The sequence below is a fragment of the Myiozetetes cayanensis genome, unplaced genomic scaffold (assembly GCF_022539395.1).
Source record: "Myiozetetes cayanensis isolate MyiCay16 unplaced genomic scaffold, myiCay2020 scf22, whole genome shotgun sequence".
Lineage (NCBI taxonomy): Eukaryota > Metazoa > Chordata > Aves > Passeriformes > Tyrannidae > Myiozetetes > Myiozetetes cayanensis.
The window spans coordinates 7,178,677-7,206,660 of record NW_026087434.1 but is presented as its reverse complement, the minus strand read 5'-3'; the positions used below and the strand labels follow the sequence as shown (position 1 = coordinate 7,206,660).

The window sequence follows — 27,984 nt, the reverse complement described above, 5'->3', positions numbered from 1 at the left end:
ACCAGTGGCTCTGTGAGTTCATGAGCCATCTCTAGAAGTGCTGTTTGGTTGTTCAGCTCCCGATGGGGAGATGGGGAGAAAAGAAGATTCCTTGGGCTATAACCTTGAATTACTGTCACATCAGATATGCTGCTGAGTAACTGAATGGATACCTGTGGAGTAACATGGAGAGGAGGGCGGTGTTTCCATGCAGATGTTGGATGTTCTGCTGGGCAAATGCCGTGTTGTCTCAGTTCACTGGCATAAATCTGGAGAGCTTATGGTAGATGGCTTAGAAGTCAGCCTAGAAAACCCCCGAAGGCAAAATGATACAGTAGTGTTGGTATAGTGGCATTGATGAGTTTTAAATATGCTATTGAAAGCTCTGTGCTCTGGCTGAGATGGGAAGGAAAATTCAGACCACTAGACCTACCTGTGCAGCAGGGTTGAAACAAGGCTTAACTCCAGGGGTATTAAGACAGACTCTGCAGGGCTTTTATACTTCTGTCCCTGTTGTATCATAACTGTCACCAGTCCTGGTGAGATTTTCTCAGATTTATTGAGGGGAATTGAAGGTTGGTTGCTTTTGTATTACAGTGTGCACAAACAGGAGGCAATGAATTAAACCTGCTGTGTCTGGGAGATGTTTTAGTCTTCCCCCAGCCATTCTGCAGGTGGTGGCTTCACCCCTCACAAAAAGGGATGTTCATAGTGCAGGGGTTGCAGAAATCCAGTCATTAAATAACTGGGCTTCTGTAGCCTGGTGTATGGATTCTGTAGGGTCTGCCCCTTCTTTTTGTAATGGCCAGTACAGCATTTGTGTATGGGTGGGATAATTGGAACTCTTTCAGTGAATAGAAAATGCAGCTGAGGTTTTTTGGGCAATGATGCAACTGTGCTGCATTGTCCCAGTAGCATTCACACACTCTTCTGCAGTGTGAGCTGGGGGAGTGGCTTTGCTGTTTATCACAAATAAATGCATGCACGGGGTCCCCACACTGCCACTGAATTTAGGGTGGATTCTCTCATGCATTCCAGAGGTTGCATGAAGTGGGTGTAAAAGCTTTGATTTTTTTTTTTTTAAACAATGTGTGAGTTAATTGTGGATACAGCTGGCTCAGAAGGCGTGTTATTTAACAGGAAGCCTTTGCAGAATGTTTGCTCTGCCTTGAAGCAACAAGCCTTGGCCAATGTGCCTCTTAAAGCAGCACCTTCACTCTGTGCCAGGAGGGACCGAGGTGTGACCCCGACCTCTGCCCTGGCTCTGTCCCAACGAGGAGACAGTGCTGCTGGTTTCCATGTCAGCTAAATTGGAGTGTCCCCAGAGTGCTCTTAATCAGTAGCTGGGGAAACTACTCCCGTAGCCAGCCTGAATATCCTGTATTTCTCAGCTAACCCAGCCAGGTCGTGATCTGCCTGTGGAATCCAGTGCTCTGCCTCTTCTCCTTGGGTTCCAGGCAGCCTGTCTGTCCATGCAGCATTCCTCCTGTGTAGCAGAGCACTAAAGCACTGCAGCATGTTTGGGGAGTGTGTTCTGCATGTGAGATCAACCAGGAATATTCCTCCAGGGAGATGCTCTCATTTCAGAGCAGGCAGGAAACTCGGAGAAGGTAGAAGAGGGGCCGGGCAGCTCCATGCACTCACTGCTCAGGTCTGACTTAGGAGTGTGGCATGACACAGCATTTGCTGTGCTTTCAGCTACTGCTGTTTATACATTGCTTTTGAGGGTTATTTTGTCTCCTCTAGGAGATTCTTTACTTGATAAAGTAACCTTGCTCAAATTTATTAGAATTGCTAAAGTTCCCAGACCTACCCTGGATGAGTATTTTGGCTCTGTGTGCTCTACCTCTGTGCCCAAACATGGCTGAATGTGAAGGAATTTTTTCCTTAAGGTATGCCTGGATTCAGTCCCCTGAAGTAATTTGACCTGCAGACTGGATTTGCATTGAGTCTCGTATGTGAACTGAAACGGTCACAGTAGGAATTTAAGGATAACAGGCTAATATCTTCCCTCTTTCCTAGGAGAGAAAATTGCAGCAATCGTGAAACATTACTGTCTGTGGGGGAAGGGACTCCTGTGAGGGTGGTATTGGAGGCTCTGGGTGAAAGAAAGGGAAAGAAGAGTGGGCTGTATTACACTAACCATCCTGTGTCAACCTCCTACGTTTGGGTGTCGCATGGCTGACATCCTATCAAAGAGCTCCGGCTGTGTCCAGAATTTTAAGCAGCTTTATAAATAGTGTTGCTCAAACCGCCTGTGTGTGCAGAGACTATGAACGACTGGGGTAGACCAAAATATTGTTGATGTAATTTTTGAACCAGCCCAAAAATGGGAGCAAGAAAGAGTAGAAAGCTGGAGTGTAGAAACACCCGTGGATTATCTTCTTCCTCTGCAATACCAAACATACATCTGGGGGGGGGGGTCTGTTACAGAGGCACAGGCTGTGAGACTTGCAAAGCATGAATATGTGAGTCTTGTTAAGGCATCTTAAACCATTCTTTCTCTCCTACTTGCCTGACATCTCACTGCTTGCAGGTTATGCTGTGTCTGAATAATTGTGAACAATTAGAAGCTAATTTAAATGGCTGGTTTGTATGCACAGCAGCAGCAAATGAGCTAACCAGCTGGAAAGCAGACACGGTGATTTTCTATTGATATGTCTCCCTCTTGTTGTTCCCTGGCAGTTTTTGCAAGGTGGATTTTTGCTGTGGGCTAGTGAGGAGTTCCTCCTGAATGCTGTTGACCTGATTGCAAGGGGAGGGAGGGTGTTTGGTGCCCCAGCATAGAGTTACCACCAACTCAGAAGGGTCCAGTTGGGCTCAGCAAAAAAAGCCCACCCTGATGTGCTCCAGAAATATGGACCAAAGGAATATTTTTCATGGATACACTCTTTAATCCTACTCCCAAAGACGTAGAAAGGTGAGGTGCACTTAGTGTGCTTCAGGAGTGAAATGGTCAGCAACAGTCACACAGATTTCCTCACAGCATCCTTTTTATCTTCTGGAAAGGCAGATGGAGGTCTGAGCAGCCCCACTCTTCTCTCCAGACCTGGCAGTGTGCCCCAAATGCTGTTCAGAGTGGCGAGTGACTAATTTTTGTGGCACTGGTACTGTCCAGATGGCATCCTCAGCACAGTCCAGCAAGAACCTGGAAAACCTGTTGCGTAATTAACTCCTGAGGCAACAGTTTGAGGAATTCTTTTGCTTCAGGCAAATGAAAGAGCTACTGGACAGACTATTTTTGCACACAAGGAGGAACAACTATTAATGGGCAAGCTGAAACAGTGGGCTGTTGGGAATCCCAGGAATCCAGACTGGTGGCTGAAATGGGCTTCTACTCTTCCTGTCACACTGGATGGTGTCAGCATCCAGGTGAGTTTTTCCGTAGGGGAGTCACTTCTGGCAGTCAAATGTGTTTCCCTTGGACCTTATCAGATCCTGCCCAAAACCAGCACAACCATTGCTTTCTCCCTGGAGGGTCAGGTGTTCACCAGGGTCTCAGCCATTCCTGTAGGTCCTGTTGGAACTGGACATCTCTGGGCTCAGGGGTTGCTTTGCTCCTCACAGCGGTTTTCTCTGGGATTGCTGGCTCTGACCTGTGCTTCAGGTGAAGCTTTACAGACAGATCTTGAGGCAGCCTGTCTGTGAGACAGGTGCTGGCTGACGTAGAGGCGAAGTGGTGTCCATTTTTCTGCTTGCTGCTTCCCGCCAGCTTCTCCTGTGCCTGTAACTGCGGTCTCCCGTGGGTTTCCTCAGGTAACAGTGCCATCTGGTGCTGGAGAACTGCTCTTGGTCAAGCTTTTCTCAAATTCTTGGGCAGAGATAGTAGGACAGTATGGCTGTGAATCAGCCATCTTGCTGTAGGAGGGTGGGATTGGGGTGTCCTGGAATAGTCTGTGCTGTTGGGACGTTGCAGCTGGACAAGATCCTTTAGGCCCAGCTTGTCTTTAGTATTTAACAACTCACGTTCCCAGAACTGCTATACCCAGAGGAGTGGGTACACGAGGCAAGAACTATAAACCTTGAGAAGGGAGATCATATCTTTTGCTACAAACTACTGCTAAGAATTAAAAACCCACCATTTAGATTAAATCCTGTAACTGGGGACATCTTTGAAAGATTCCTCACAGGACTCTAAGTGACTTCTGAGTCACTAAATCTTCTACAAGATTTGTCCATATTTTCTAGTCATAGCCACGTGCTTTTAAACTTTACCCTTCCATATCTTTATGCTAAGCATTATGTTCATGCTTTCTGAATTATTTTTATTTTGCTGTTTTATCATTTTTATTTCCTCTAAAGTTTTATAAACCCTTTTGCAGGCACAGGTTTCACGTTGCATTCCCAGGTGAAAATCCTGGTTATTGGTTTCAGGGAGTGAGTATATGGAATGCAGGCTTGTTTGAGAAACATCACTAAATGACAAGGTTGGACAAAGTCAGACTCCTCTGTAACTTTTCTTTAGGTACCAGGTTGTCTTTGCTTCTTTACCCCTTCAGACATTTAACCCAGGCTCACATGTGGGTTCCCTTTAGTAGTGTGTGGTGGTGCTCAGCATTTACACACGAGGTAGAAATGTGATACTGAGGATGCTGTAAAGCTGAGAGTTGCTGTTGTTTGTGCAGCTCACCTTGTTCTACTTCCAGGATCCTTTTCTCTCCCAACCACGCTGCTGCCTCTTCTGGGAAATGCTTCCAAACATACTTCTTTTCTTTTAGATAATAACCCAGTCACCTTCCTTTTGTCTTATCTTTCTTCCCTTGAATTACTGCCTTGTACTTTGTTCTCAGAGTGGTGCATTCACCAGGCCAGGGAATCTTTGTAGTGTTTTCCAAAATGTCATGTAAATTTGCAGAACCACAGAAGTGATCTGTTGCCAGTATAATAAATAATATTTGACAGTTTTGGACAAGGGAAGTCCAAGTAAAAAACTTCCTTGGCTGAGCAAAAGATTTCTGTTAAAACCAGATCCTGCTGCTCCAAAGCACAGCATTTACCTGTGTTATAATTAAACTGAACTTTTGTTTCATCCAGTGATTTGTTCAGACTTTTTAGCTAAAAATCCACTTCTTGGCAAGGGAAAGTAGAGCCTTTCTGCCTGGAGGCTCAAAGGTGATATTTGCTGGGAGGAGGGCAAGATCCTGTATCGTTTGACTGTGACTGAAGGACCAGAACTGTGCTGTAGAAGGAGTTTTGAACTGCCACCAAAAAGACTTTATTACCCAAAAATAATGTGGAGGATAAAAATAAAAAACCTCAATAGGTTGAGTGGTGAGAAATCTGGACAGAGGCAAAAGTAGCTACGAGTCCATTGCAGGTAGATGTGAAAATAGGGGAGGCTCAAGGAAGCTTCAGCCTGAAGTTTGGAGGAACACAACTGGGTGACACAACTTCAGCTTTCTGTGTCTTTATAATATATCATAAAGACAAATTGCAGAGCTGTCAGTTTGTCTTAAGAGAGCTGCAGGTCCCCAGGGAGGCTTTGCAGCGCTGGGAGATGATCAGAACTAACGACACAGCTGGATTTTGAAGCTGCCTGTGTTACAAACCTTCCCTCAGTGTTAGCAGCGTTCAAAGGGAGCAGCGACGTGGAGCTGGTGATTTGGTTCTGGTTTTGCAGATTGCCTGGTCTCCTGTGGGTGTTGCAGAGGCTTCTCTGCTGCCTTCCACACACTCACCTGCCTGGTGTTTTCTTAGTGACTCTACATGATCGCAGTTGCTGCCCAACTCTGTCAGTCCTGTGTACAATTGCTGTGTAATTTGATAAAAAATCACATCCCCTTAGTGCAGGGTTTTTAGAGCTTTGTAGACATTCAGCTGTTGACAGGGAAGTGTATTTTAGAGCAGTGTGTGGTGGCCTGGGGCTGGAAACTGCTCTGTTCAGCCCTACCACCGGTGAGATCCTTGTGAGCTAATTAGGAAATTCTACTTTAGGTCATGCCTTTTTCTTGTTTTCTGAAAAAATGTTCTGTCCAAACTGTACAATCGTTCCACAGCAGTTTGCAGGTGACAGGAGCTACTTGTGCTTGGCTTAGTGGTGGCTCTTGGTTTGTACTGCTGTGAATGTGCTGAATGTTGGATGATTGGCAGATTCAGAGCTGCTGGTTGCATGAACAAAAGAATTGTAATATGTGATCAGGTGACTGCCTGCAGGTAGTGCTGCTGTGATGCAAAGCTGTCTTGGTTTCATCTTAGCCCCTGTGAAGTGTTTTAAAGCATTTATTTCAGTTTGGAGGAGCATTTTAGCCCACCCCTGCCTACCTCTGTTCTGTTCTTCCTGCACCTGCAGTTAATCATCAACCTGACCTTTCACAGAAGGGTGTTTTGCACTGCCCAGAGCAGCCTCATGAAAAAGCTTTTGGACTCTTGCAGTGAATACAGGAAACAAAGATCCTGCTCACTGTCCTTCCCCTCTTTGACCAGTCCAAATGGGAACTGCCTATTTCTATATCACTCGAGGGTTTTGAGAATTTGTTCAATACAAGTTATGTTGAACAATTTTTTCAATCTCCTGATGCAATTTCTGAGTAACTCTTAAGTAATTTTCTCCTTTCGTGGTTCTTTGAGTGCTCTGAGATGACAAGCAACATCATGATATTATGAAAATGCAGAATGATCTGAGAGCAAAATAGCTAAAGACCTAAATGCATCTACAGGTTGCCGGGAAGATGCTGTGGCTGCCCCATCCCTGGAAGTGTTCAAGTCCAGGTTGGACGGGGCTTTGAGCAACCTGGGCTAGTGGAAGGTGTCCCTGCCCATGGCAGGGGGGTTGGCACTGGATGATCTCTTAAGGTTGTTTCCATCCCAGACCATTCTGTGAGGATAAGTCAGTGATCTAAAAGCATAAGTTATGTGGCAGAGCAGTGGCCAGTTCTGTTTTATAGTGGTGGTGGAAGCCACGTGCCACTCTGACACCTACTACCTGAGCAGGCAGAAGCCTAGACCTTGCCTTAAAAGCATGTAGTTCTTCTGTAAGTAATGCAGGAGTCTCTACAACCTCCTGTCTCAAACAGACTTGGAACTTTTTGTCTGGAAGAGCCACAGACTACTTGTGCTTGCCATGTAGGAGTAGTCACGGGCAGAACTTCTGTGCCAGTGGGTGCAGAAGATTTATTTTCATAGTTTTGCAGCTGCATCCCTCAAGGGTTGTTTTTAAAACCCTCTGTGTTGTGCAGCTCATTGTTCAGCTCTTCTGAGTAGTAGAGTTTTGGTTCTCAGGAGTCTTAAGTTTCTAATAGTCTTTCTTCTGCCCCATTCTCCCATCTTTCTTCCCCATAAAAACTCAGCGTGATTGGAAACTTCCAGTTGTTAGAAGTGAAGCAACATGTGCCACTTCAAATGTCACAGTGTGAATTAAATCTGAGCTTCCATGGGATTCTGTACTTTTGCTTTATCCTCCTCCTGCTTTTTGGGCTGTTAATGTGCAGTGCAATATGATCAATGTAACACAAGTCTTTCATGGGAAGTGAACTTTGGATGTGGAACATATTTTTCCAAGAGTAGTATGTGATGCCACTGGTAATGTGTTGATACTGAAATGATATTAAAAATATCTTGGCTTCAGATCTTCTGGGTCTTTGAATTTGTGAACCTTTGTCATCTAACTCGGTGTATCCATGCTATATTTGGACTGCTGACTTGTTTTTTTAGACACTTCATTTAGATTTAAAATAAAAACAGCTTGTGCTGATCGCTACACTACTCTTTTAGCTGAAGTAAATTTGGGGGTGTAATCAGAGCTTAGAATTAAAATAGTAATAATAGTAATTGGGGGATGCTGGGTTGGGTTGGCTGCTGCCAGCTGTGCTCCCTCCTGTCCACTTCCAAGAGCATCTGTGCCACAGCTGCTGTGGAGCTGCTTTGTTTTCTCTTAGTGCCTGGGGCTGGAGCTGCTGCACGGAGTGAGGAAGTTTCCCTTAACCCCCAGGAAGAGCCCTGCAGTGATCCCAGTCACAAACCACTGCTGTCTGGTGTAGTTTTCCAAGTCACTGCTTCACCATTGCAGAGAAGGACCCAGTTGCTGTCAGGTTTAGAAACCAGGATGGGAAATACGGCACAACACGTCCTGCTTCAGGTGGCAGCTCAGCTGAGAAGCTGGCCAGGTCATTCAAAACGCTTATGAGGAGCCTGTCTGGCAGCTGAATTAAGCAGGGTGGTATCTTTTCCCAGCACCAGGCCCTTGGATGTAGCTTTAACTGGTTATGAAGTGTGTCCTGGGCTTTGGAGAGCTCTGCAATGCCTTGTTACCTGTTGCTGCAGTAGCTGCTTTCCCTGTGGTTTGCTCTCCACTGTGGTTTTTCTTTATCTTGTGAGCACTGATGTTACAAGTTTCCATGGCAACTTCCAAGCTAACAGGCAGGTGCTGTCCCTTCAAAACAAAAAAGACACTAATGTGGGGATTGTAGGACTCTGGCAGTCAGAGTTGATGATCTGGAGGGATGTCCCAGGGAGGATACCAAATTTTAACTCCAGAACAGATTAAGACATTGGCTTGCCAGGAGCACTTTCCAATGCAGTTTAAAAAACCTCCTCAATATGTATGAGTCTAAAATCCTAAGTGTTAATGTTAGACAGAAATGGGATATCTAATTCATCTCTTCTTCATCACAGTATTTGTTCAGTGTCACAAAAAGATGAGTGTGACATGTTTTCTGTGTATAAAACCTTGGCTTGACTAGAAAGGAGGCCACAGAATAGTAATACATCCAAAAGGCATTTTGGATGAGAACTCACCATCCCCATTACAAAACAACATTTATAAAATTGCAAGTAATTTCTTCTTTTTTACTTTTTTGCTTACTAAATGTAGGAGCAGAGCCTGGGAATAGTGGTTTAAATTAGATCAGTTACACAAGAAAAGTACGAGGGGAGTGCTGGGATGTGGAGGATGGACAAGTAGCCCAAACTGAATAGTGGTGTCAGCTCTGTGCAGGTCAAAGTCAAGTTAAGTGCCACATCTGCACACCTTTTAACCCCCTCCAGGGATGGTGACTCCACCACTGCCCCAGGCAGCCTGTTCCCATGTTTGACAGCCCTTTTGGTGAAGAATTTTCTCCTAATACCTGATCTAACCCTCTGGCATTTTGTGAGGCCATTTCCTCTTGTCCTGCCAGTTGTTGTTTGGGAGAAGAGATTGATCCCCACTTGCTACAAACTCCTTTCAGATAGTTGAGAGGGAAAAGGTCCCCCCTGAGCCTCCCCAGCTCCCTCAGCTGCTCCTCATAGCACTTGTACCCCAGACATCTGAGACAGCACTGACCCAGCATGAACTTTAACAATTTGAGTTGCCATTGGCAAGTTCGATACTGGATCGGGTGTCCTGTTCCAGAGCCAAGCTGGACTCTATTGGTGGACAGCTGAGCAGAAATGCAGCTGTAAAACCATGGCTGATCCAGGTGAAAGCTGTGCTCCCAAATCCGTGTGTAGCTGGGAGTTGAAGATAAGGAACTGTGATCTGAAGTTCATCAGGTGGTGATGAGTCCCAGTGCCAAAGTCTCCTGGTGTGGGTTGAACCTGCAACACTGAATAGTCAGCTCCTCTGAAGGCAGGTGAGGGGGCCTGTGCACAAAGTGTGTCCTGGCATATTTGAGACTGAACAACTAACAGTGTGTCAGTGCATTTGGGTTCCCTTCTGTGTTTAAACTTGTCCCCAGCTTCTGTTCTTGGGCTGTTTGGAGCAGGGGACGGCTTGTCCATAATTACCTCCTGTGGACAACATTGCTTACTTAGAGCAAAACCAAAATGCTGTTTACAGGCAGAATTACCTTTCTATTTCTCCTGGAGTAAAATGTCAAGACTTCTGACCCGTGCAGAAAAGACACTGTGTGGGAATAGGAAAGGAAGGGAGGTGCTGGCAGTAGGCGTGAGTGTGTTGTCCTTTGTTAGATAAAACATCTGGGTGGATGGTGATGCTGGTTGCTGGAGAGGAAAAATTGCCTTGTGTCTTGCATTTGTTTTATGGAGTTCAGATGTTAAACCCAGAGAGTTACAGGGGGAGTTTAGTCCACCCCTGCCCGGGGATGTTTACACCTCACTGCCAAATTGTTTGTTAAAGCGAGGATCCAGTGTTCTGTCACAGACATACCTCCCAACCTCTGCTGTTAATTTAAAGAAACAAAAAACCCAACCCACAAAGATTTGGCTTCAAATGACCAGTTGGTGATAAGATATTAAGCAAATGGTTTGAAGCAGAAAGTTCCCAAGGCTCCCTGAGTTAATGCTCAGTGGAAATGTCTGTTCTCTCCCAGTCTACCCAGTTCCAGGTGCGAGCCGTGATGGCTCCCTTATTAATTTGAGGTGAGATGACTCAGCTCAGAAGGGGACACGCTCCTGTTGATGCTTGTTCTCTGGGCAAAAAAATCAGAATTGTGTACCCCTCCTGCTGTGTGTGGCTTGAGTGCATCATCAACCCTGGTGAAGTATCAGATGTTTTCCAGATTGCAGCTTTTGATGAGTAGATTTGCTGTGGAGCTCAGGCACTGATTCAGTGCTGAGCACCAAGAGAACATCTGAATTAGGAAGGAAATAATCAGTGGCCAGAGCTATTCTGCTGCCTCTTTCTGCAGCTGAGGCACTAAGGAACAGAACTGACCCCAGGTTGAGTGGGGGTGTGTCATCCCTTTTCACCTGGGTGAAATGTGTGTGCAGTAATGAATGTCTTTGCTTTATCTTATTTAACATAGATAATAGTGAACTTATTTTTTAAAAGGGCATTGCAAAACACATCCTGCATTTGAGGATGGTACTGAGTCCAGCTTGGCATACAGGAGTGTAGGACTTGTGAAAATATCTCTGGGAAAGTTGTATTTCTCAGTTTTTGGGCTGTTCCTGCAGCGCATGTGGAGCATAAAACCAGTTGTGTTAGTCCTGACTTCCATAGCGGTAAAAACAGCAACTGAGCTGTGAGGACCTGTTTTAAAAGTGCTTTTCCAACAGTTACCTCACTGCTGAGGGAGGGGGTTGTCTCTCCATCAGTGACTGAATTGCTCTGGGTATAACAGAGGAGTAATAACTGAACTGTTGTTCATTCCAGCTTCCTCTAGTCGGGTTTCTTGGGGGTTTTGACAGTCTTTGTTCAGTGACAGAGCTGTGAAGTATTTATTGTTTATGCTGGCATTCTGCCTACTCCTTGGCTTGCTTATCTTAGTAACTGAGGCAGGTGGGTCTGGCACATGGAGCTGAAAATAGTTGTGCTGCCTTCAGAGAGACCTGAAAATAGGTTAAATATAGTCTATACAGAGGAGGTTTTATGCCTTGCCTTGGGAAGTATTTGTGTGATTATATTCTGGAGGAAGGATCGCAAAATGGGAATGCTACTCATTTACAACTTCTGATTTACCAGTGTTGACTAAAACCACAGATATTGCTGCTGCTGGGTAGCATCAGATCATCTTGATTAGTCTGGATTCTTCAGATGCTGTATTACAGGGAATGGAGCACTGTGGCTCAGTGATATGTTGAAACATAATGCATCAATTTAAGCCCCAATGCGTGTTGAAATGAAAGTATCATCATACACTTGGAGCTCTGCAGTGAGAGTTAACTTCAGTTACAACACCCAAAGTGCTGCTCATGCTTGAATACTTACTGGAATGTGAATATTGCAGCCTGATTCTGGATGTTAAGAGGCTGCCTGTGGAGTATTTACTTTAACAAATAATTTTAGAAAACTGTACAAAAATTGATGTCTGTCTGTGTACCCCGTGGGATGAGGGAGGCAATGAAATCACTTCAGCAGCCTGGAAATGGGCTGTGGGCTTCAGGTTTCCCACTCCAGTGTGGTTCTGACTCCAGAAGTTGGGTCTAAAAGCCTGACTGGCTCTCTTCCCCTCTTACTGAAACACACAGTCAAGAAGATGATAAATATTCAGGTACTTTGGTTTGATTCCGGATCCTGTCCTTGGGTTATAGATTTGTGCCTGATTTAGTAAAGCAGGCTGTAAGCCAGGCAGTGGGGTAGGATGAAATGCTGACAAAGCACAGTGGATTTAGCGCTGGGGATGAACAAGGGAAGGCCACAAACGCAGCAGTAGTGACGAGGTGGGCTCTGAAGGTGGGATGTGAAAGGGTCTGTGTCCCTGATGCTGAGTTCTCATGGTGCTTCCCAAAGCACGTGGTGTGTAATCAGTGTGTTTGCAGGGCTCCCTCAGAGTGAGGTACCACTGCAAGTATCATCTGAACCACTGAAATGCAGATGAGATTTCTCCCTGTTCGACAGAAGGAAATTTTAGCTGGGAGGCTGAGCAAGCCTGAAATTGGAGTTCAGTCTTGTGGCCTCCCTGTTGGTACCCTGAGGAGGTTATACCTCCTGCAGCGTGTTGGACTGCAACTGCAGTTTGTAGTTTTGAGCTTGTTGAAAACAGTAATGAAATAGCTTTCAAGTAGTCATTGAGATAGCTGAAATAGCTGGATGAAGGGCCACTTTTGGAAGGACATCACTTGGTTAATCACTGGAGATTCATCAAGTGATACTTCCCTTTCCAGTAACGACTCCTGGTGCCCACAGCTCTGCGTGAGCTGATGTAGAGTATATAAGGATGGTCCAGCCACATCTTTTATTGCCAGCATGAGCTCTTTGCCAACAAGTGCTTTAGCAGGAGCTGGAATGAGCAGTGCTTTGACTTTATCTGTGCTCTTATTGATGTTTTGTGTTACCTGCACGGACCCAAGAGCTTTTAAGTGCAGCAGCAGCCATTTCTTTTCCTTATTTTTTTCAAGGCAAGTGCTTGCTGCAGTGAATTTGTCACCTACTCCCCTGCCAGCTAAGACTTCTCACTGTACAGTACCTTACCTTGCTTAAAATGTTCCAGGCCAGACAGGATTTCCACAGATATTTGGGGGTATCTTGGGTGAAAAGCGTGTGGGGTGAGGCAGAACTGTGGTGTGATGTGCTGCTTCATGTGTCTTCTGTCTTCTCTAGTACACAGACTGGATGTGAGTAGGAAATAATGCGTGGTGCAGATGGAGGAAGAGGGGAGAGGGAGACTTGAGGTGAAGAATGAGTCAATGTCTGCACCCTTTTTAGGTATCTGCTGACTTAGAGCACAGTCGTGGATGGATCACCTGGTTGCTGTATTTCAGATCTGTCAGCTGGGTTTTGTGAATGTGCCAAGGGAGTTAACTCTGTCTGTGGAAGTGCCTTGGCATCCTCTGCTGAAAACCTCCTCGGTCCGGAGCGTTGGGATAGTGTGCATTTGTATTTGTCACATTATTTGTATATTGTGTTATTTCTGACTAAGAATCATCTGGGGTCACTAAAGTCAGTCTCTCTCTCTCTCTCCCCCCTTTAGCTGAAGCTTGAAGATCGCTCTGTGGTCCCTCGAGATGTGGTCAGACACATGAGCTCCAGCGTAAGTGCTTTTTTCCTTTGCCCCTTTTGGACTGTGCTACTGTTGCATGGATTTCTAGGACTTGCCAAATTGCCTGAATGGAGCTGAACAGTAATGCTTTGAGCATGTTCTATTTTTAGAGTGTTGGATAGACCTAGCTGCATCCAGGGAAAATGAAATGCTACTAAGGCTACCTCTCTGCTGCTGCAAAGGTTTCCTAGGCAAGCAAGCCTGATAATGGTCAGGGAATGAGACAAGAACCCTGATTATCCTGCCATCCTTAAAGTTTTAAATTAGTCCGCTCTGAGATGTGGGGTCTGTGGACCTGCTCTCCCAGACTAACAGGCAGGCTGGAGTGGAGGCAAATCCCAGTACCACTGCTTGCCTTTGCCTTTTGGTGTGCTCTGATAGAGAATTTGGAGGGAATCAGAAAAAACTCTCAATTTACAGTGAGCAGCATCTTTGTCCAGTTTCTCCCAGAAATACAGCAAATCCCAACACTGCTGGGAGCATCCAACACAGCTAGGATGACAGAAAGCAAACTGGTTCTTAATCAGCATCTGATAATCATTCCCTTTCTTCTTTATAAATATTATTCTATGTCCCAGTCAGTCTGTTCTAGTTGTACAGCAGTTGTGCTTATGAGAGATGTGTGGATTTGGGGTTTGTGTAGGAAATACTGAGGAGGAGTATTGATTATCAGATGGGATATGTTCTCTTTAGGGGCTGAGCTGGGTTGGCAGTTTCTTGCTGTGGCTCCCAACTAACCTCATAACCCCGAGCCATATGGGCTGCCATGTGCTTGCCTCTCTTCTCTTGGCTTGCTTCCAGCACTGTGGCTACCAAGGCTGTGATGGAGGCAGCTGGCCACTGACTGCTGCAGTGGCACCACATGGTGTGCAGCCTGGTGCAGGGATGGGGAAAACCCTTCTCTCAACTTGGGTGGCTTGGGTTTTTTCTTTATTAAAGCCTTTTTTCCTCAATAAATAAAAATAAACCCACCCCTTTTTCACAGAATATTTCAGAGAGTTAGGAAAAAAAAAAGGGAAGGAAGATCTTGAAGGGTAATTTGAAACTTTCTGAAACAAAATATTTCCTTAGGAAACTTAATGGTTGTTTGAAATGGAAATTTGGAGTCGACATGCCTTACTAAAACTGCAGCTTTTCAATCCAAAACAATGAACAGGTAGAAAATGGAAATATCAGCTGTTCACACTGTTGTACCTGGCACAGCTGGAGCCTGCAGTATATTCTTCTTGCTCAGAGGGATGCTTTGAGTCCTGTCTCTCAACTGTTTGTTCTCCAGTGCTTCTTAAAGTCATTTTAAGCGTTCAGGACAGCAGGTTGTTCTCCTCTTGGCAAACATGAATATGCTGCTTTTGTTTGCAATTTCCATACTCATTTGAGCAGAAATTGGTTCCCCTGGCTTGCTGCATGTGCTTTGGTAGATATGTACCCAGCAGGTGTCTTGCACACTCATTTATTGTCTGTTTGCATGTTTAAATAATGGCATTTGCTTGACCATTGGTACCAGTGGCCTATAACTTCATTGTTTTAATTGATGGAACAGTGAGATTATAAGTCAACTTCTTCCCTCTGTTAAAAAACATAACAAGTCTGAAGACACCTTATACTTCTTCTCCTCAAATGTTTTAAATGTCAGTGGTAAATTAAACAGCAAACCCCTTTTATCCCAAAGAAAACCTTCGCTTGCTAACCAGATATATTCCAAAAATTACAGGAGCGTTTAAAATAGAAAACCTGTGAGTGTCAGCCTGCCAAATTCAGGATGTGGGATGGTTGCCCTGCACCAGTTGGCCTGGCAAATGCACAATGTGGAACTTATTCTGTATTCAACACACTCTCTTAGGGCTCGTTTTTAACCTTGAGCGGGAAGGACTCGAAATCCTCTGTTCCTCAAGAGAGGGAGCTGACTCAAATTCATGTACTTCTCATCGAGCACTGAGTGTGGGGAAAGACTACTTCAGGGGGAAATGCATAAAATGAGATCATTTTCACTGAATGCACTTGAGCCTCTAAGTCTAATCCAGCTGAATGAGAAGCAGTAAAAGCGGTGGTGTTCATTTTTCCAGGTGATAGCTAATTTGGGGGAAAGATTAGAAGTAGGTCTGTAATCTGTCAGACACCTGGATTTTGTTGCCTCAAAGGGTGCTGGGCTATGCTGTCCTTTTTAAATGAAGGAATAAGGGTGAAGATCCTCTTATTGGAAAAGAGTAGAAGGATGGGAGGTAGAAGATGTGGGACTGAAGCCTGTGCTTGCAGAGGCTTGCTGCTCTTAGATGGGATTCTGCTAGTCTGCCTTAAGGCCTTGTCTCTGGGGAAGGAATCCATTCACTGCCTAAATAATCAGTATCTCCAGTGTGGTATGTGCTGTCAGGGTACCAGGAGAAGCAGGAAGAAGGTCTAGGGACTGCACTTCATTCTGGAGTGAATGGGGCTTGAACCCATCAGCTCTCCTAATGCAGTTCAGTCACCTCCCTTTTCCAGGTCTGCTCTCGGGGTTGATAGAAATTGATTTTTGTTACAGAACTGTGGAATGTCAGCTCGTTTCATTTGGCCCCTCCTCTGATGGGATCCTCTGGTGAAAGGGGGAGTGTATTTGAGCAGGCTGGTGCAGAGCTGTGCCCCGGCTGCAGACCAGAGGATGAGATGAGTTGGCGGCGTCTCTCTCTGGGACTGCATTGCTGAGCACTGCTATAATCCCAGAGTGATTCAGCAGAACCCCTCAGCCTGCAAACCTGCCTCCCCTGTCACAGGCTAAGGTTTCATGTGACAGTGAAATAAATAAACTCACAATAAAGGCAGATTCAGTGGCAGGTGAGGGAGGAGAGCTGTGACTTAACAGCCTTGTAGCTCCAGGGGCTGTTCACACATCACTCTGCTTTCTTAACCACAGACAGGGCTCTACCCTTGCTCAAGCATTTTACAACTGGAAGGAGAAGCAGGCTGAGCTAAACCTGGTGCTGTTGCCCATAATTAATAACACCCAACTGTGTTAGGTGGGAGACCAACTTTAGGGTTGTACAGGTACCTTCTCCATGGGGAAACTCAGTTAGAGAATGGGCAGAGGGTGTTGGTGTACATCAGTCCTGGTTTTATTGCATGTCATTCTTTTACCATCCATAAAAGAGGGAGTTTAGGTTGAGAGAGATGATCCACAAACAGCACAGGTGTTGGATTGTAGCATGTCTCAGAGCTGCTGTCATGTTGGCTGCTGATAAAGGAAAAAATAATTCTGAAATGTGCAGTGTTAGGGCAAAAAAAATTGTTTCTTGGGGGTTTTTTTAGTTCTGACTATTAAGCAATCTAAAACACAGGGCCTGAACTGTAAAAGCACCAGCGAAGGGTGGACTGACCATACTTAATTTAGCTTAATCTGGAGGAAAGGCAGGGCAGGTGGCCATGCTGGAGCCTGCAGAAGCTATGGGTTTGTTGAGCAGGTGCCACTTCTGAGCAGACCTCACTCATCCTACAGCTCAAATCGTGCTGGCAGCAGTGGTTGTGAATCTGAGGTAGTTCTGTCCAACTCTTTCCAGGTGAAAGTTATGGTACAGCTCTGCAGGGCCCTTCCCTGGCAGCCTGTGGTGGCACGAGGCCACCTTAGGCTTAGCTATGGCCTGTCATCATGAAGCTGTAGCTGAGAAAGGCTCCCCTTTACTTCCCAACCTTTCTGGAAAGAAATGTGGAGCAGCTGGAGGGAGTGAGCCCCTACTGCTTTGGGATCTGCCTGCCTGGCTCTCCCAGCCCTCCTGGCTGTGCTGGCACAGCTCTGGATGGGCTCTGTGTGGGGCAGTTCCCGCTCTCCTCATCGCTGCTGCCCTGGGAGCAGGGGCTGTGGAGCACGGGGCTGGTGTGATGTGAGGAGAGGACTCACAGCAGGCAGGTGGGAAGCAAACCAGCCCAAAGGGCTGAGCAATCTGTCCAGGAATTATCCTGGGCCATGGGGTGTCTTTGCTCTACCAGTCCTCAAGATGAGACTGAATGAGTTGAGCACCAGCAAACTCCTGAACTCCCACAAGGGCTGCCCAGGGCTCTGAGTGAAAGCCTTGAGTAAACATTTCATGTGGTACAAAGAGCAGCATGTTTATAAGTGGGCTGAGCAAACAAATCCACTTCTCATAGGGTGTAAGCCCTTTGGGTGTTGTGCCCTAGTCCTGCTGGAGCAGAGACCTTGATGTTTGGGATAAGGACAGCTTCAGAAGTTGCTGATCTCAGGGCATTTGTCATGCTGGCCCTCAGTCAGCTTTTGTAGTGGACTTGTGGTCTTTAATAAATAAGAATATCGATTGTCCCAGCTGTCAGGAGGCCGGGGCAGCTGCTGTGTGTGAGTGTTTGGGTTAACAGCCCTTCCTTGCAGGCCCCCACCATATGTGAGCAATGTTCACATTGTGTGCTCCCTGCCAGGCTATCCCCAGGAGGCTCCTGACAGCGTGCATTATTTTCCTGAGGACAAAAAAGATTAAAACTTTGTTAAAAAGTGAGGGAGATAATGACAGACCATCTCTTAATTGGACCAACTGTAAATGATCTGTTCGAAAACCTTGAAATCTCACTAAAGGTACCAGATTTATATTTTTTTTTCAGTATGGCAGAAAATGAAGACCATTTCTAACCTCCTGCAAAATTATGTGAGATAAAGTCACAACAGCTTTCAAGAATTTCTTTTTTGTTCCTGATCTACCACTGCCTTTGCTGATGCAGGGCAGTACCTGCAGGATGATCCTGTGGAGCTGCAGAGATCCACTCAGTTGAACAGACCAAGGAACCAGGCAGATTTTAAAGGCAGTAAATACATCACCTGACATAGTGTAGTCTTATTTGACCAGATACAGGAGTGTCTGTGCTCCTGCTTTGGCAACCATTGCAGATTCTAACTGGGAATAAAACACTTCAGGTCTGTAATAGTGAACTCACCTTCAGAGCTGTCTCACTGTCATGTGAAATGCCCCTTCAGAACACGGGCCTGAAGGGTAAAGAGGGGTTTTAGCCTTCAAATGTACTTGTCTCTCTGCATTTATGACTTGTACACGTACCTGTGTATGTAGGACCTCCCCTTGATGATAAACCCTTTTTCTCTTTTGTGTTTACAGGACAGTCAATGTGGAACTGTAATTGATGTCAACATAGAGTGTGCTGTGAAGCTGGTGGGAACCAACTGCATCCTTTACCCTGTCAACAGCAAAGACCTGCAACATATCTGGGTGAGAACACAGCCAGAGTACATGTGGGAGCCAGGTCTGGGTGATGCTGCTGGGATGCTGCTGTACTTGAAGTCATTCTTGAAGGCAAAGCATCCATATTGTGCAAGATGCATCTGCAGTTTGGTTTTATTTTAAGTTTGCTGCAAGCATTCTCCCTGGAAGAAGATGGTGCAGCATCTCCTCATCTTCCCATCTGTTCTGTGTTTCTGATCACATTGCTGAGACCAAATTGTGTTGAAGGGCTAGAATGGCATTAAATTGTGTGAGAACTCCTGTGCTGAGATGGGCTGGTGTGGGTTCCTGACTGGGGCACCCACTGGCAGTGGCCCAGAGCTGCTGAGCTGCAGCATCAGTGCTGCTTAAATGGGCTGTAAAAATGCTGAGATGAGTCCAGCGTCTTTCTGTTGAGCTGGAACAGTCTCAAACATACCTAGTTCTCTCTTGAGTTTGTAGGTGATTTCCAGAGACCAGGTGGGGTAGGATTTCATCGTTCTTTTTCCTCTGAGATAATTTGGGAGTGAAGAGCAGGAGTGTCACAACCGTTCTTAATTCCCAGCCTGTGGGAAGACAGTGGGATATGAGCTCCTCTGGGATGGAAAATTAGTAGCAGTGATAAAAATTAGCTCCAAGTACAAGGGTTGATATTTATAGGGTTTTGTTTCCTATTTTCATCCCAGCCTTTCATGTATGGGGACTACATAGCCTATGACTGCTGGCTGGGCAAGGTCTATGATTTGAAGAACCAGGTCATCCTCAAGCTGTCCAATGGAGCCAGGTACTTCTCTCATTTCTGTGGAAGACTGTCCCCCTGGCTTTCACAACCCTGATCTGTTTTATAAGGTGCTGATAACTTACCTGTTTGCATAATCTTTGGAAGTAGAGTAACAGAAAACATCTTTCTCTGAAAATGTCGAGATTTGTTGGTCACCCTCCATAAACTGTGTTCTCTGAAAGGTTTTGATTGAACAATTTTGTTCAATCCCAGCAGATCAGTGCTCCAGAACTAAACCACACTGGTTTTTAAACTGGGCTTTTCCTCTGCAAAAATAGTCATTTAAGATGGATGGTTATTCCAGACCTTCTCTCAGTAGGATCTGTGAAAGTGTGGAAACTTGCAGGCTGGTGGTTTTTAATCAAAGATGAAAAACCAGCCCAAGCTTGAACAGCTTTGGTTTTTCACTGTTATTTGCAACAGTATTAGGAATTTTTTTTTCAATGAAGACATAGTCCAAATTCATATCTCTAGAGAGAGGTTCAACCAGAGATGTTGAAAGAAATATCCGGTGAACTTATTTCTGCATAGCCAGCAGCAGGATCCAAATTCTGTTCCTTGTGCATGTTGGACAGTTTCTTGTGTGCTAACCCTTAGGAATTCACTACATTTACTCTGTTAGTGAGGCCTGTTTTGTCCAACAAACTTTTTTATTGATGCAAGGGAAGGAAGGACCCAGTGGAGGGCCAAGAGGCGTATGGGCCTGGCAGCTGGGGAATAACCCATCTGTCTTGTAAATTGAGTGTTGACATTGATGTTTAAAAAACAGCAATCAAATCCACAGTCCTGCAGCCAGCTCTAAGAGAAATGAGTAATGCAAGAGCTGTAACAGATGATTGGTGGATGCATCTGTGAGTTTGATTGTTTAAGTGCTCAGTTAACCCAGGCTGGAAGGCTCTTACGCGTGTGTTAAACTGGGAGTGAAAAACAGCCACACGTCTCTCTCTGTAATGCCTGCAGTTATTGGTGCAGTTTAAATCTTGATTGGAATCTGTTACCAGCTCCTGCATAGCTGTGTAAAATGAGGTAACTGTTTGCAAAATCTCTTCCTAATGAATCATTTGAAATCCCACCAGAACTCACTCTGGAAATTAAGCTATTACTGAAGCAAGTATACCCACATTGCCTTTAGGTTCCAGCGTGGTGTGACTAACAAATTTGCAGCAGACAGATCTTGCCAGCATCCTGCCTGTCATTAGTTTGGGGTTTTTTACATGCCACATGGGACCTTTAGGTTCCTTTAGTGCTTTTATAGTTTGTCTATAACCAGTTTTTGCTCTGGACCGTAAAAGCTTAGTGACACACCACTGGGTGTATGGGCAGACTTGCTCAGGCAGTGGCAGATCCTTGGGTGCTGTTTGCTTTAGAGGAGGATGGCTCTGGAAATGTGACTGTGTGTCTCTTGTCTGCTTCCCAGGTGTTCCATGAGCACAGAAGATGGAGCCAAGCTGTATGACGTCTGTCCCCACGTCAGTGACTCGGTGAGCTCCTGGCTCTCCTCAGAGTCTTCTTGATCAACTTTGTCTTCTAAACTTCTTGTGCAGGGGGGAGGGAGGAGGCAAAATTCATGGGCACTTACTAATCCTAAGAATTAAACAGCTGAAAAAAGCTTCACTTGATCTTCACTTGGAGTAACAGGATAAAGTTTAACGGTAATATTAGTAATGAGCAGGTTTTGAGGAGATATTACAATTAATATATCCAACTGCTTTCTTTGTAGCCAATTTGTATAACATGCTGTCAGGTTCTTGCTGTCAAGGCAGTTCACTCACTGCTTGTTCTATCTGCACATACTTCAGAAGGCTCTTACTCCATTTACTGCTTTCAAAACTGTTCCTCTTCTGGAAAAAGGCATTTTGTTTAACAGGTGTGTTCTCAGGTCTGTTGTAGTCCGTGGCATTCTTTGAATGGAGACCTGCCACCATACTGGCATTTTCCAAATCACATGGCAGGGAAGGTTTTGCTGGCTTTTGGGTAAAACATTGTTTGCTGTGTGATGGGATCTAACCTCTCTCACCTTCTAAGGCTGAGGACAGCTTGCTTGTTCTTCCCAAGGACATCAGTAAGGCCTGACTGTATTGGGAGCAGTGTTGGGACTTGACAGAGAATGGTGTATAATTCTTAGGAACTAACAATGCAGTCAGCTCTTTTCCTTCCCAGCCTTCAAAGCAGAGATCCTTTTTGATCTAAAACTGCACTTCTGCTAAAATCTGATGCCTGTTTCTTGAACAGTAAATGGAATATCAGTTCAATAGGATGTGCTGTTGTGGTTTTTCTCGTTCTGTACAGAAAAGGAGTGGTCTGTCGCTCGATATTCTCCAGTGCCTTCATCTCTGCTACTTTGGGTTGTGCAGTGTGTTTTCTGCTTGCTAAATAGGTGTTGTAGCAACATTCAGCTTCTGGTTACCCAATTTTGAGATGGCTTGTTTCGAGTCAGGCTACCTTTAAGATGTACACAGTCCTCTGGGGACTCATGGTTTGGTGTGAAACACGAGTTGTCTCCAGTGTTACTCTTGATCCCGTACTCAGAATTGCTTAGATACTTCCCTGACTTAGATCTTGTCACACTGCTCTTATCCTTTCTGACAAATTACAAGACTTGATACAGTTTTGTGCTCAGTATTTTATCTACCATAAACTGCTCTGTCCGCCCCCACACTCTGAATCTAAATAGCAGTGGGAAGGAGCCCTAGAAAAGCAATTGTTGTGTTTACTGTCCTGTTTTGTTTTCAAAGGACTTGTCATATTAACTAATCCACCTAAGGCAGGAATAATACTTACACACTTAATTTGACAAGCAGAGGAGTGAAGGCAAACATCCTCTGGCTCTGAAAGCTGTAGGTACTTGAATTAGAGCATGGAAAAGAGATGGATGTCCTTGCCCAGACTCAGCCTACCTTGGCTACCTTATTACTGAGAGCCTTTGTGTGAAAATATGCATCTTTTGTTTCTTACAAGTACCTTTGCTTCTCCCGCAGCAAGTCATAGTCCCATTTGGATGTGTGACAGAGTGAGTTGCTATAGGAACTGCTGGGCTGACTTCAGGAGAGAACGAGCTTTAGGAGATGGGCATCTTGCAGACTTTATGATTAATCTTACTGATCACAAAGGAGAGAAACGCTGGAATCTTAAATTAGAGTCCTTTATGCTGTTTTTTCCTCCTCCCTTTCCCCCACAGGGTCTCTTCTTTGATGATTCGTATGGCTTTTATCCTGGGCAAGTCCTCATCGGGCCTTCCAAAGTCTTCTCCAGCGTGCAGTGGCTGTCGGGTGTGAAGCCTGTTCTGAGCACAAAGAGCAAGTTCAGAGTGGTGGTGGAAGAGGTAAGGACTGACAGCCTGACACATGTCCAGCTTCTGCACAGCGTGGTCCTGGCTGGCTGTTTGGAGCAGAGTCAACTTGCCATGGTAACTTCCCAGGAGCAAGTGCACTGTGGCTGTGGTGTCCTGAGGTGACAAATTTCTCACTGTGGACTGACAGGACTTCTGAGTGTGGCTTGTCTTTTGCTGCTCAGGGTCCCTGCCGGCTCCCTGTAAGGTGAGCGTGTGCCAGTGCACTTGGAAGCCAGTACTGCTGATCATTAGGGTAGCAGGGGCACATCTTCTGTTGAAACTTAGTGTTGCATGCTGTCCAAAAAGGGAGAAATATTGCTGACTCTCTGCTGAACAAGGGAGCAGCTCCAAGTCCATTAGCATGTCTCTTTGTGACATTGGACTGCTGATTTGTATGTACTGTAACTTCCTTCCCAAGCCTTTTCTTGAAGTTAAAAGCTGTAGAAGCTCTCGTGTTGCCAGCAGTCATGCTGTGGGAGCACTGTAGTGATCCTGGATGTGGTGAAACTGCACTTGGCCATCTGAAATGATAAAAGCAGGTTTGCTGCTTTGCTGTGTGTAAGCATTCAGATCTGAGACACTGGTCTAGGAAAGCCTCTGAAAAATGAAATTGCCATTTCTCTCTTTGCACTGTAGGTACAGGTGGTAGAGCTAAAGGTCACTTGGATCACTAAAAGCTTCTGTCCTGGAGGTACTGACAGTGTGAGCCCTCCTCCTTCCATCATCAGCCAGGATAAGCTGTCCAGGTGAGATTCCCTTGGAAACCCCTTTCCACTCCCAGCATGCAGGGCCTGCACAGACTAAGGGTGATATGCCTACTAACTGATTAGACACAATGCTGCTGTTTACAGTGAGTTTCTCTCCTTGTTGTATGCCTGCATATTGCAGAGCTTCAAAACTGTGAGAGAACAACTTCCAAATTAGTTTAGCAGACACTTTGAGTTACCAACATGAGGCTTAGGACCCCACCAATCCCCTCCAAGTACTCTCCAGCTGACAAGTGCATAGAGGAAAGTGGTGTCTGTTCTTTCCCTCCTGCCTGGAGCAGGCTGCATCTCCTAACCCAGGGTTTCAGGTGTGGAGCTCAGGTGTGGAGCTGGTGCTGAGGCAGCAACTGGTGCCCTCTGCAGGCTGCAGCTGCCAGAATCAGCAGCACAAGCTCAAAAGAGAGGTCAGATGAGCAGCAGCACAGTGCAGTGGGTCCTGCCTGCAGCTCGTGAGCTGGAGGAGAGCAGCTCTCAAATGACAGCAAAAAAAAACCCCAAATGTCTCTTGGCAGCTCTCTCTGGGGTGGGGAGCTGGAGGGAGGGGAGTGACTTGTGTCCCACCCAGTCCCTGGTGAGATTCCCACTCCTCCTTTAGAATTGTGTGTCTGGAAATGATTTGGTGTGGTGTTCTGCCACCCCAGAAGAAGCACTGCCAGCCTGAGGTCACACCAGCCTTGTGAAGTCCCTGGTCACTGCTGGCTTCTGTTCTGTTTTGCTCTGTGTTCATGGCTGTCCTTCTGTTTTGCCAGGGTAAAGCGGCTGGGGTGCTTTGACCATGCCCAAAGGCAGCTTGGGGAAAGGTGCCTCTATGTGTTCCCAGACAAAGTGGAACCTGCAAAAATCACCTGTGAATGCCCTGAGAGGAACTGTGTGCTGGGGGAAGGATCAGTTGCCAAAAAGGTGAGTTGAGGGGTGGAGGGGGAGGCGTTGACTTCTCTAAGCATTTCTGGTCACTGTGGCTTTTAAAGCAGAGATCTTCCTGGTAGTCATGTGGTCTGAAATGTGACTCCTGAAATGGTTGTAAAGAGTAATGGCTTGTTGTTGCCAGCAGGGAAGTCACCTTGTAGAGCAGTCTGACTGCACTGGGTGCAGCATGCAGCTAACACAGTGAGGGAACATGAACAGGACCTTGTGCACAGAGGTGTCACCTTGAAGGGGTCAAGGTGTGCCCTGACAACCTGGACTTAAACACGTATTGTTTTCATTTAGCCTGACCTCAGGTTTCTCATGGAGCTGAACTGTTCAGTTAAATCCTTGGTACAGTGAGACAAGAAAGTTGCCTTTGCTTGCTAGGCCAAGTGAGTCATGCTATGGTTTGTACGTGCTGGCTGCAGAGCCGTGGTGTTCCTAGAATAACAGGATGTCACCAGCGTGGATGGTGACCTCCCTGTGTCTGTTACACAGATTAACTTGTGCATCCTCTTGTGACCTTCCATAACAAAAAAGTCCAAAACATGCTTAAAATAACCTTAATGAGCAAAGCTCACTTTCCTTGGACTAGTGAGTGCTGCTCCAGAGCAGAGCAGTGGTGAGATGCTGGTTTGCAGAGTACTGTGGTGCAGGTGAAATGTTCAGGGGCCCATGGGTGATGCTTTGCACAAAGCTGAGAATTCCCCAGGCTGGCTTGCAGCTTGCTGAGTGTCCAGGCACAGCTCTGACCCACATCTGCTTTCTCCAGGTGAGGCGGCTGCTGAAGAAGCAGATAGTGAAGATCATGTCATGCTCCCCAGAGTCTCAGGGCACCACTGAAGCCCCTGACAAAGAATCTGCTGCAGCTGCTGACCAAAAATCAGAAGATCTTAAGCCTGAATCAAAATGTGAGGATGACTCTTCCAACAATGCACCGAGTCCTGGGGAGGGAAAGGAGGAGCAGCCTGAAGAAACAGGGAAGGAGAAGGGGGGAGCAGCACGACAGCAGCAGCCTCCCTTTCTGCTGAAGGATGAAGGCTTGTCCGACTACCGGCTTCAGTCCATGGAGCAGGATGCTGACGATGAGGCAGCTGATGACACTGATGACACGAGCTCTGTCACCTCTTCTGCGAGTTCCACTGCCTCGTCCCAGAGTGGCAGCGGCACTTGCCGCAAGAAAAGCATCCCCCTTTCCATCAAAAACCTGAAGAGGAAGCACAAGAAGAAGAAGACCAAGGTTTCACGAGAGTTTAAGCCAGGAGACAGGTGAGTTGGATTTCCAAACGCACGTATAATCACCAGAACCTCCCTTATCAAAGTTCTCAGGTGTAAAACACCACCTCATGGAGGTGGAGGATGAGTTAGGACAGCGCTTGGTAGTAACCACCAGCAATTATCTTGTGATGACTGTGCAGTGGCCTGTGTGGAATCAGCTTGGTCTCAGTCCAGCTCCTGATGAAACGGGGGCCACGTGACGTGACACTGATGCTATTCTATTTCAGCTGTGCCTCAGGGCATCCACAGCATATCTGTGCTCTGCTGGTCTGTGTGCAGGGAAAGAGGTGAATAAAGATCATACAGCTAAACATGACACTAATTGGTTACCTTATTGGCAGCTTCTGCAGAGAGGCTGAGGATGGACCGTGCTAGGGATGGACAGCTCATCCTAGAGAGCTGTCTCCAGAGCAGCACGGTGGTCTGGGCTGGCAGGGGGATGCACTGTGGTGGTCTCTGTTATCCTTACCCTCTGCACAGAGATCTGCAGCTTCTGCCACCAGCATACTTTTAAATATTAGCTGCTTTTTAGTGAATTAAGTGCACTCACTCCTTGAGAGTCTTGGAGGAATTTCAGTAGCTTGCAGGATGAGCATTGCATATATATGCCCATTTCTAGATAAAGCTGGATCTCAGCAGCTTTTACCTTTTACCTAACTTGAGAATGTTTAAACTGTTTTCATGGGATGCAAAGACATCTGGCAGCTGGCCTGCTTGTCTGCTGCTTCCCTGGGCTACTTAGCTGTGTACGGATCCTGCATCAGAAATGAGCTGGTGCAAGAGAACACTTGAGAATTCTCCCAGGAAAGTGACTTTGAGCATTGAAGGGATCCAGTAGTTTGAGAATGCCATGAATTTCATTCACATTTTGTGCAGGTATTTTAGCTTTGCCTGTAGGCAAGGAGAGCTGTTCCTTGAGTCCTTGTGGGTTTTGGAGAAATTAAGTGTGAAGGTTGCAAAGCTCAGCAGAGCAGTATTCCAGTGAAATTAAAAAAGGGGAGCGTGTGACAGAGTTCTGGGAATGGATTCTTGGTTCACTTTTAACATCTTACTCCCCACTGAGTGTCTCTGTTTTACTGAAGGTTTTGCTAAGGAGAGCTTAGCTAGAGAACCTGGTGCTCTCTGCACCATTCAGGCAGTGGGGAGAAATCCCTGTGGCACCACTAAGATCTCCTCTGCTGGATCTGGGCAGCTCCCTACAAGGAAATGCAGAGATGACCATGTCACAGAGTAAGAAATAGAGGCTTTTTCAACACAGTGAGCCTCCAGCTGACACTTCCAAGGGCATGTGTGGCAGCTGGTCACAGCTCAGTGTGAGGGGTCGCTGCTGTTTGAATATTCCGATGAGGCTGGTGAGGCCATGGGAGATGTGCTGCCAGGCACTGCTGAGCAATGCAGGCTGGATGGGCTGCCTGCAGTTAGTCACCAGATCTGATGTGTCAGCTCCTGGAGCTCTGACTGCAGGGGCCAGCTCAGCGTGTGGCTTTGCCATCACTGAGTGACCTGCTGCAGCTCTCCGGGCAGCGCACGGACCGCTGGATATCTTTTAGTGAGGGCACACAGGGATTTTTGTTAATGTCAAGTTGTGATTTTTTTGTTTGAAGCCACATACACTGTGCTGCAGACAGTTTTCTTGCTTAGCCTTCCTTTCCACTCCCATCCTCAGCTGCTGTATCCCCCAAGGAACCATGTTGTTTGCATATCACCCACCACACTTGGCCTGTTACAGACCCTTCTCTGATAATTTCTGCTGTTGAGTGCTGGCTCTACTATAAACTTCATATTTCCACTTGAAAATATTTCTCTGACATTCATAAAAACAGGGTTGGGAGCAAACAGCTGTGTGCCTATTGTTGTCGTCTTTACAGTTTGACTTGAAACCAACATAAATCCAGCACTTCTGTTATTCTGGAAGGCCTGACCAGCAAAATAAAGGCAAGATTTAAAGTCAGCATGGGATTTGGTTTGTTCTGTGCTGTAGGAGAGATGAAAATAGCAGAGGGCTCATGAGAAGAGTCTGTCCAGCTAGGCTGCGGCTCTGTCCCTCCTGCCCCAAGCACTATGCCTCCTCAAGAATCCCTGTGAAGCCTCTCAGCAGAAAACCAGCGTGTGGTCCATTGTACCATATTTGGGTTTAATTTCTGAGCTGCAGAGGCACATGTATGTGTTTGAACAGCTGGGAAGGACACTTTTCTCTTTTTAAACAAAATCCTTTTGCTTTAGCCATAGTCAATGTGTTGCCTATTTTCTTTTTGGTTTGTTTGTTCTCTCTGGAAGGGCTGTGATGCTTTATCTTTCCAGTCTCATGCTCTTCTGGCTTCAAAGACTCCTCAGAGCTGCCAGGCTGGAAGGTGCTCCAGTGGAGAAGATCTTAACTCTCAAAGTATTTGAATGTTCTGTT

General features: G+C 46.0%; 1 protein-coding gene across 1 annotated transcript in view; it reads left to right on the top strand.

Moving 5' to 3' along the window:
* UBE2O (ubiquitin conjugating enzyme E2 O) overlaps positions 1-27,984 on the top strand; it is a 61,894-nt gene that overhangs the window by 19,262 nt on the left and 14,648 nt on the right. The window contains exons 2-9 of the mRNA XM_050319022.1: positions 13,269-13,328; positions 18,419-18,529; positions 19,207-19,304; positions 20,719-20,782; positions 22,480-22,623; positions 23,269-23,378; positions 24,149-24,299; positions 25,078-25,574. Of these exons, the coding sequence (XP_050174979.1) occupies positions 13,269-13,328; positions 18,419-18,529; positions 19,207-19,304; positions 20,719-20,782; positions 22,480-22,623; positions 23,269-23,378; positions 24,149-24,299; positions 25,078-25,574 (1,235 nt within the window). The remainder of the gene's footprint in view (positions 1-13,268; positions 13,329-18,418; positions 18,530-19,206; positions 19,305-20,718; positions 20,783-22,479; positions 22,624-23,268; positions 23,379-24,148; positions 24,300-25,077; positions 25,575-27,984) is intronic.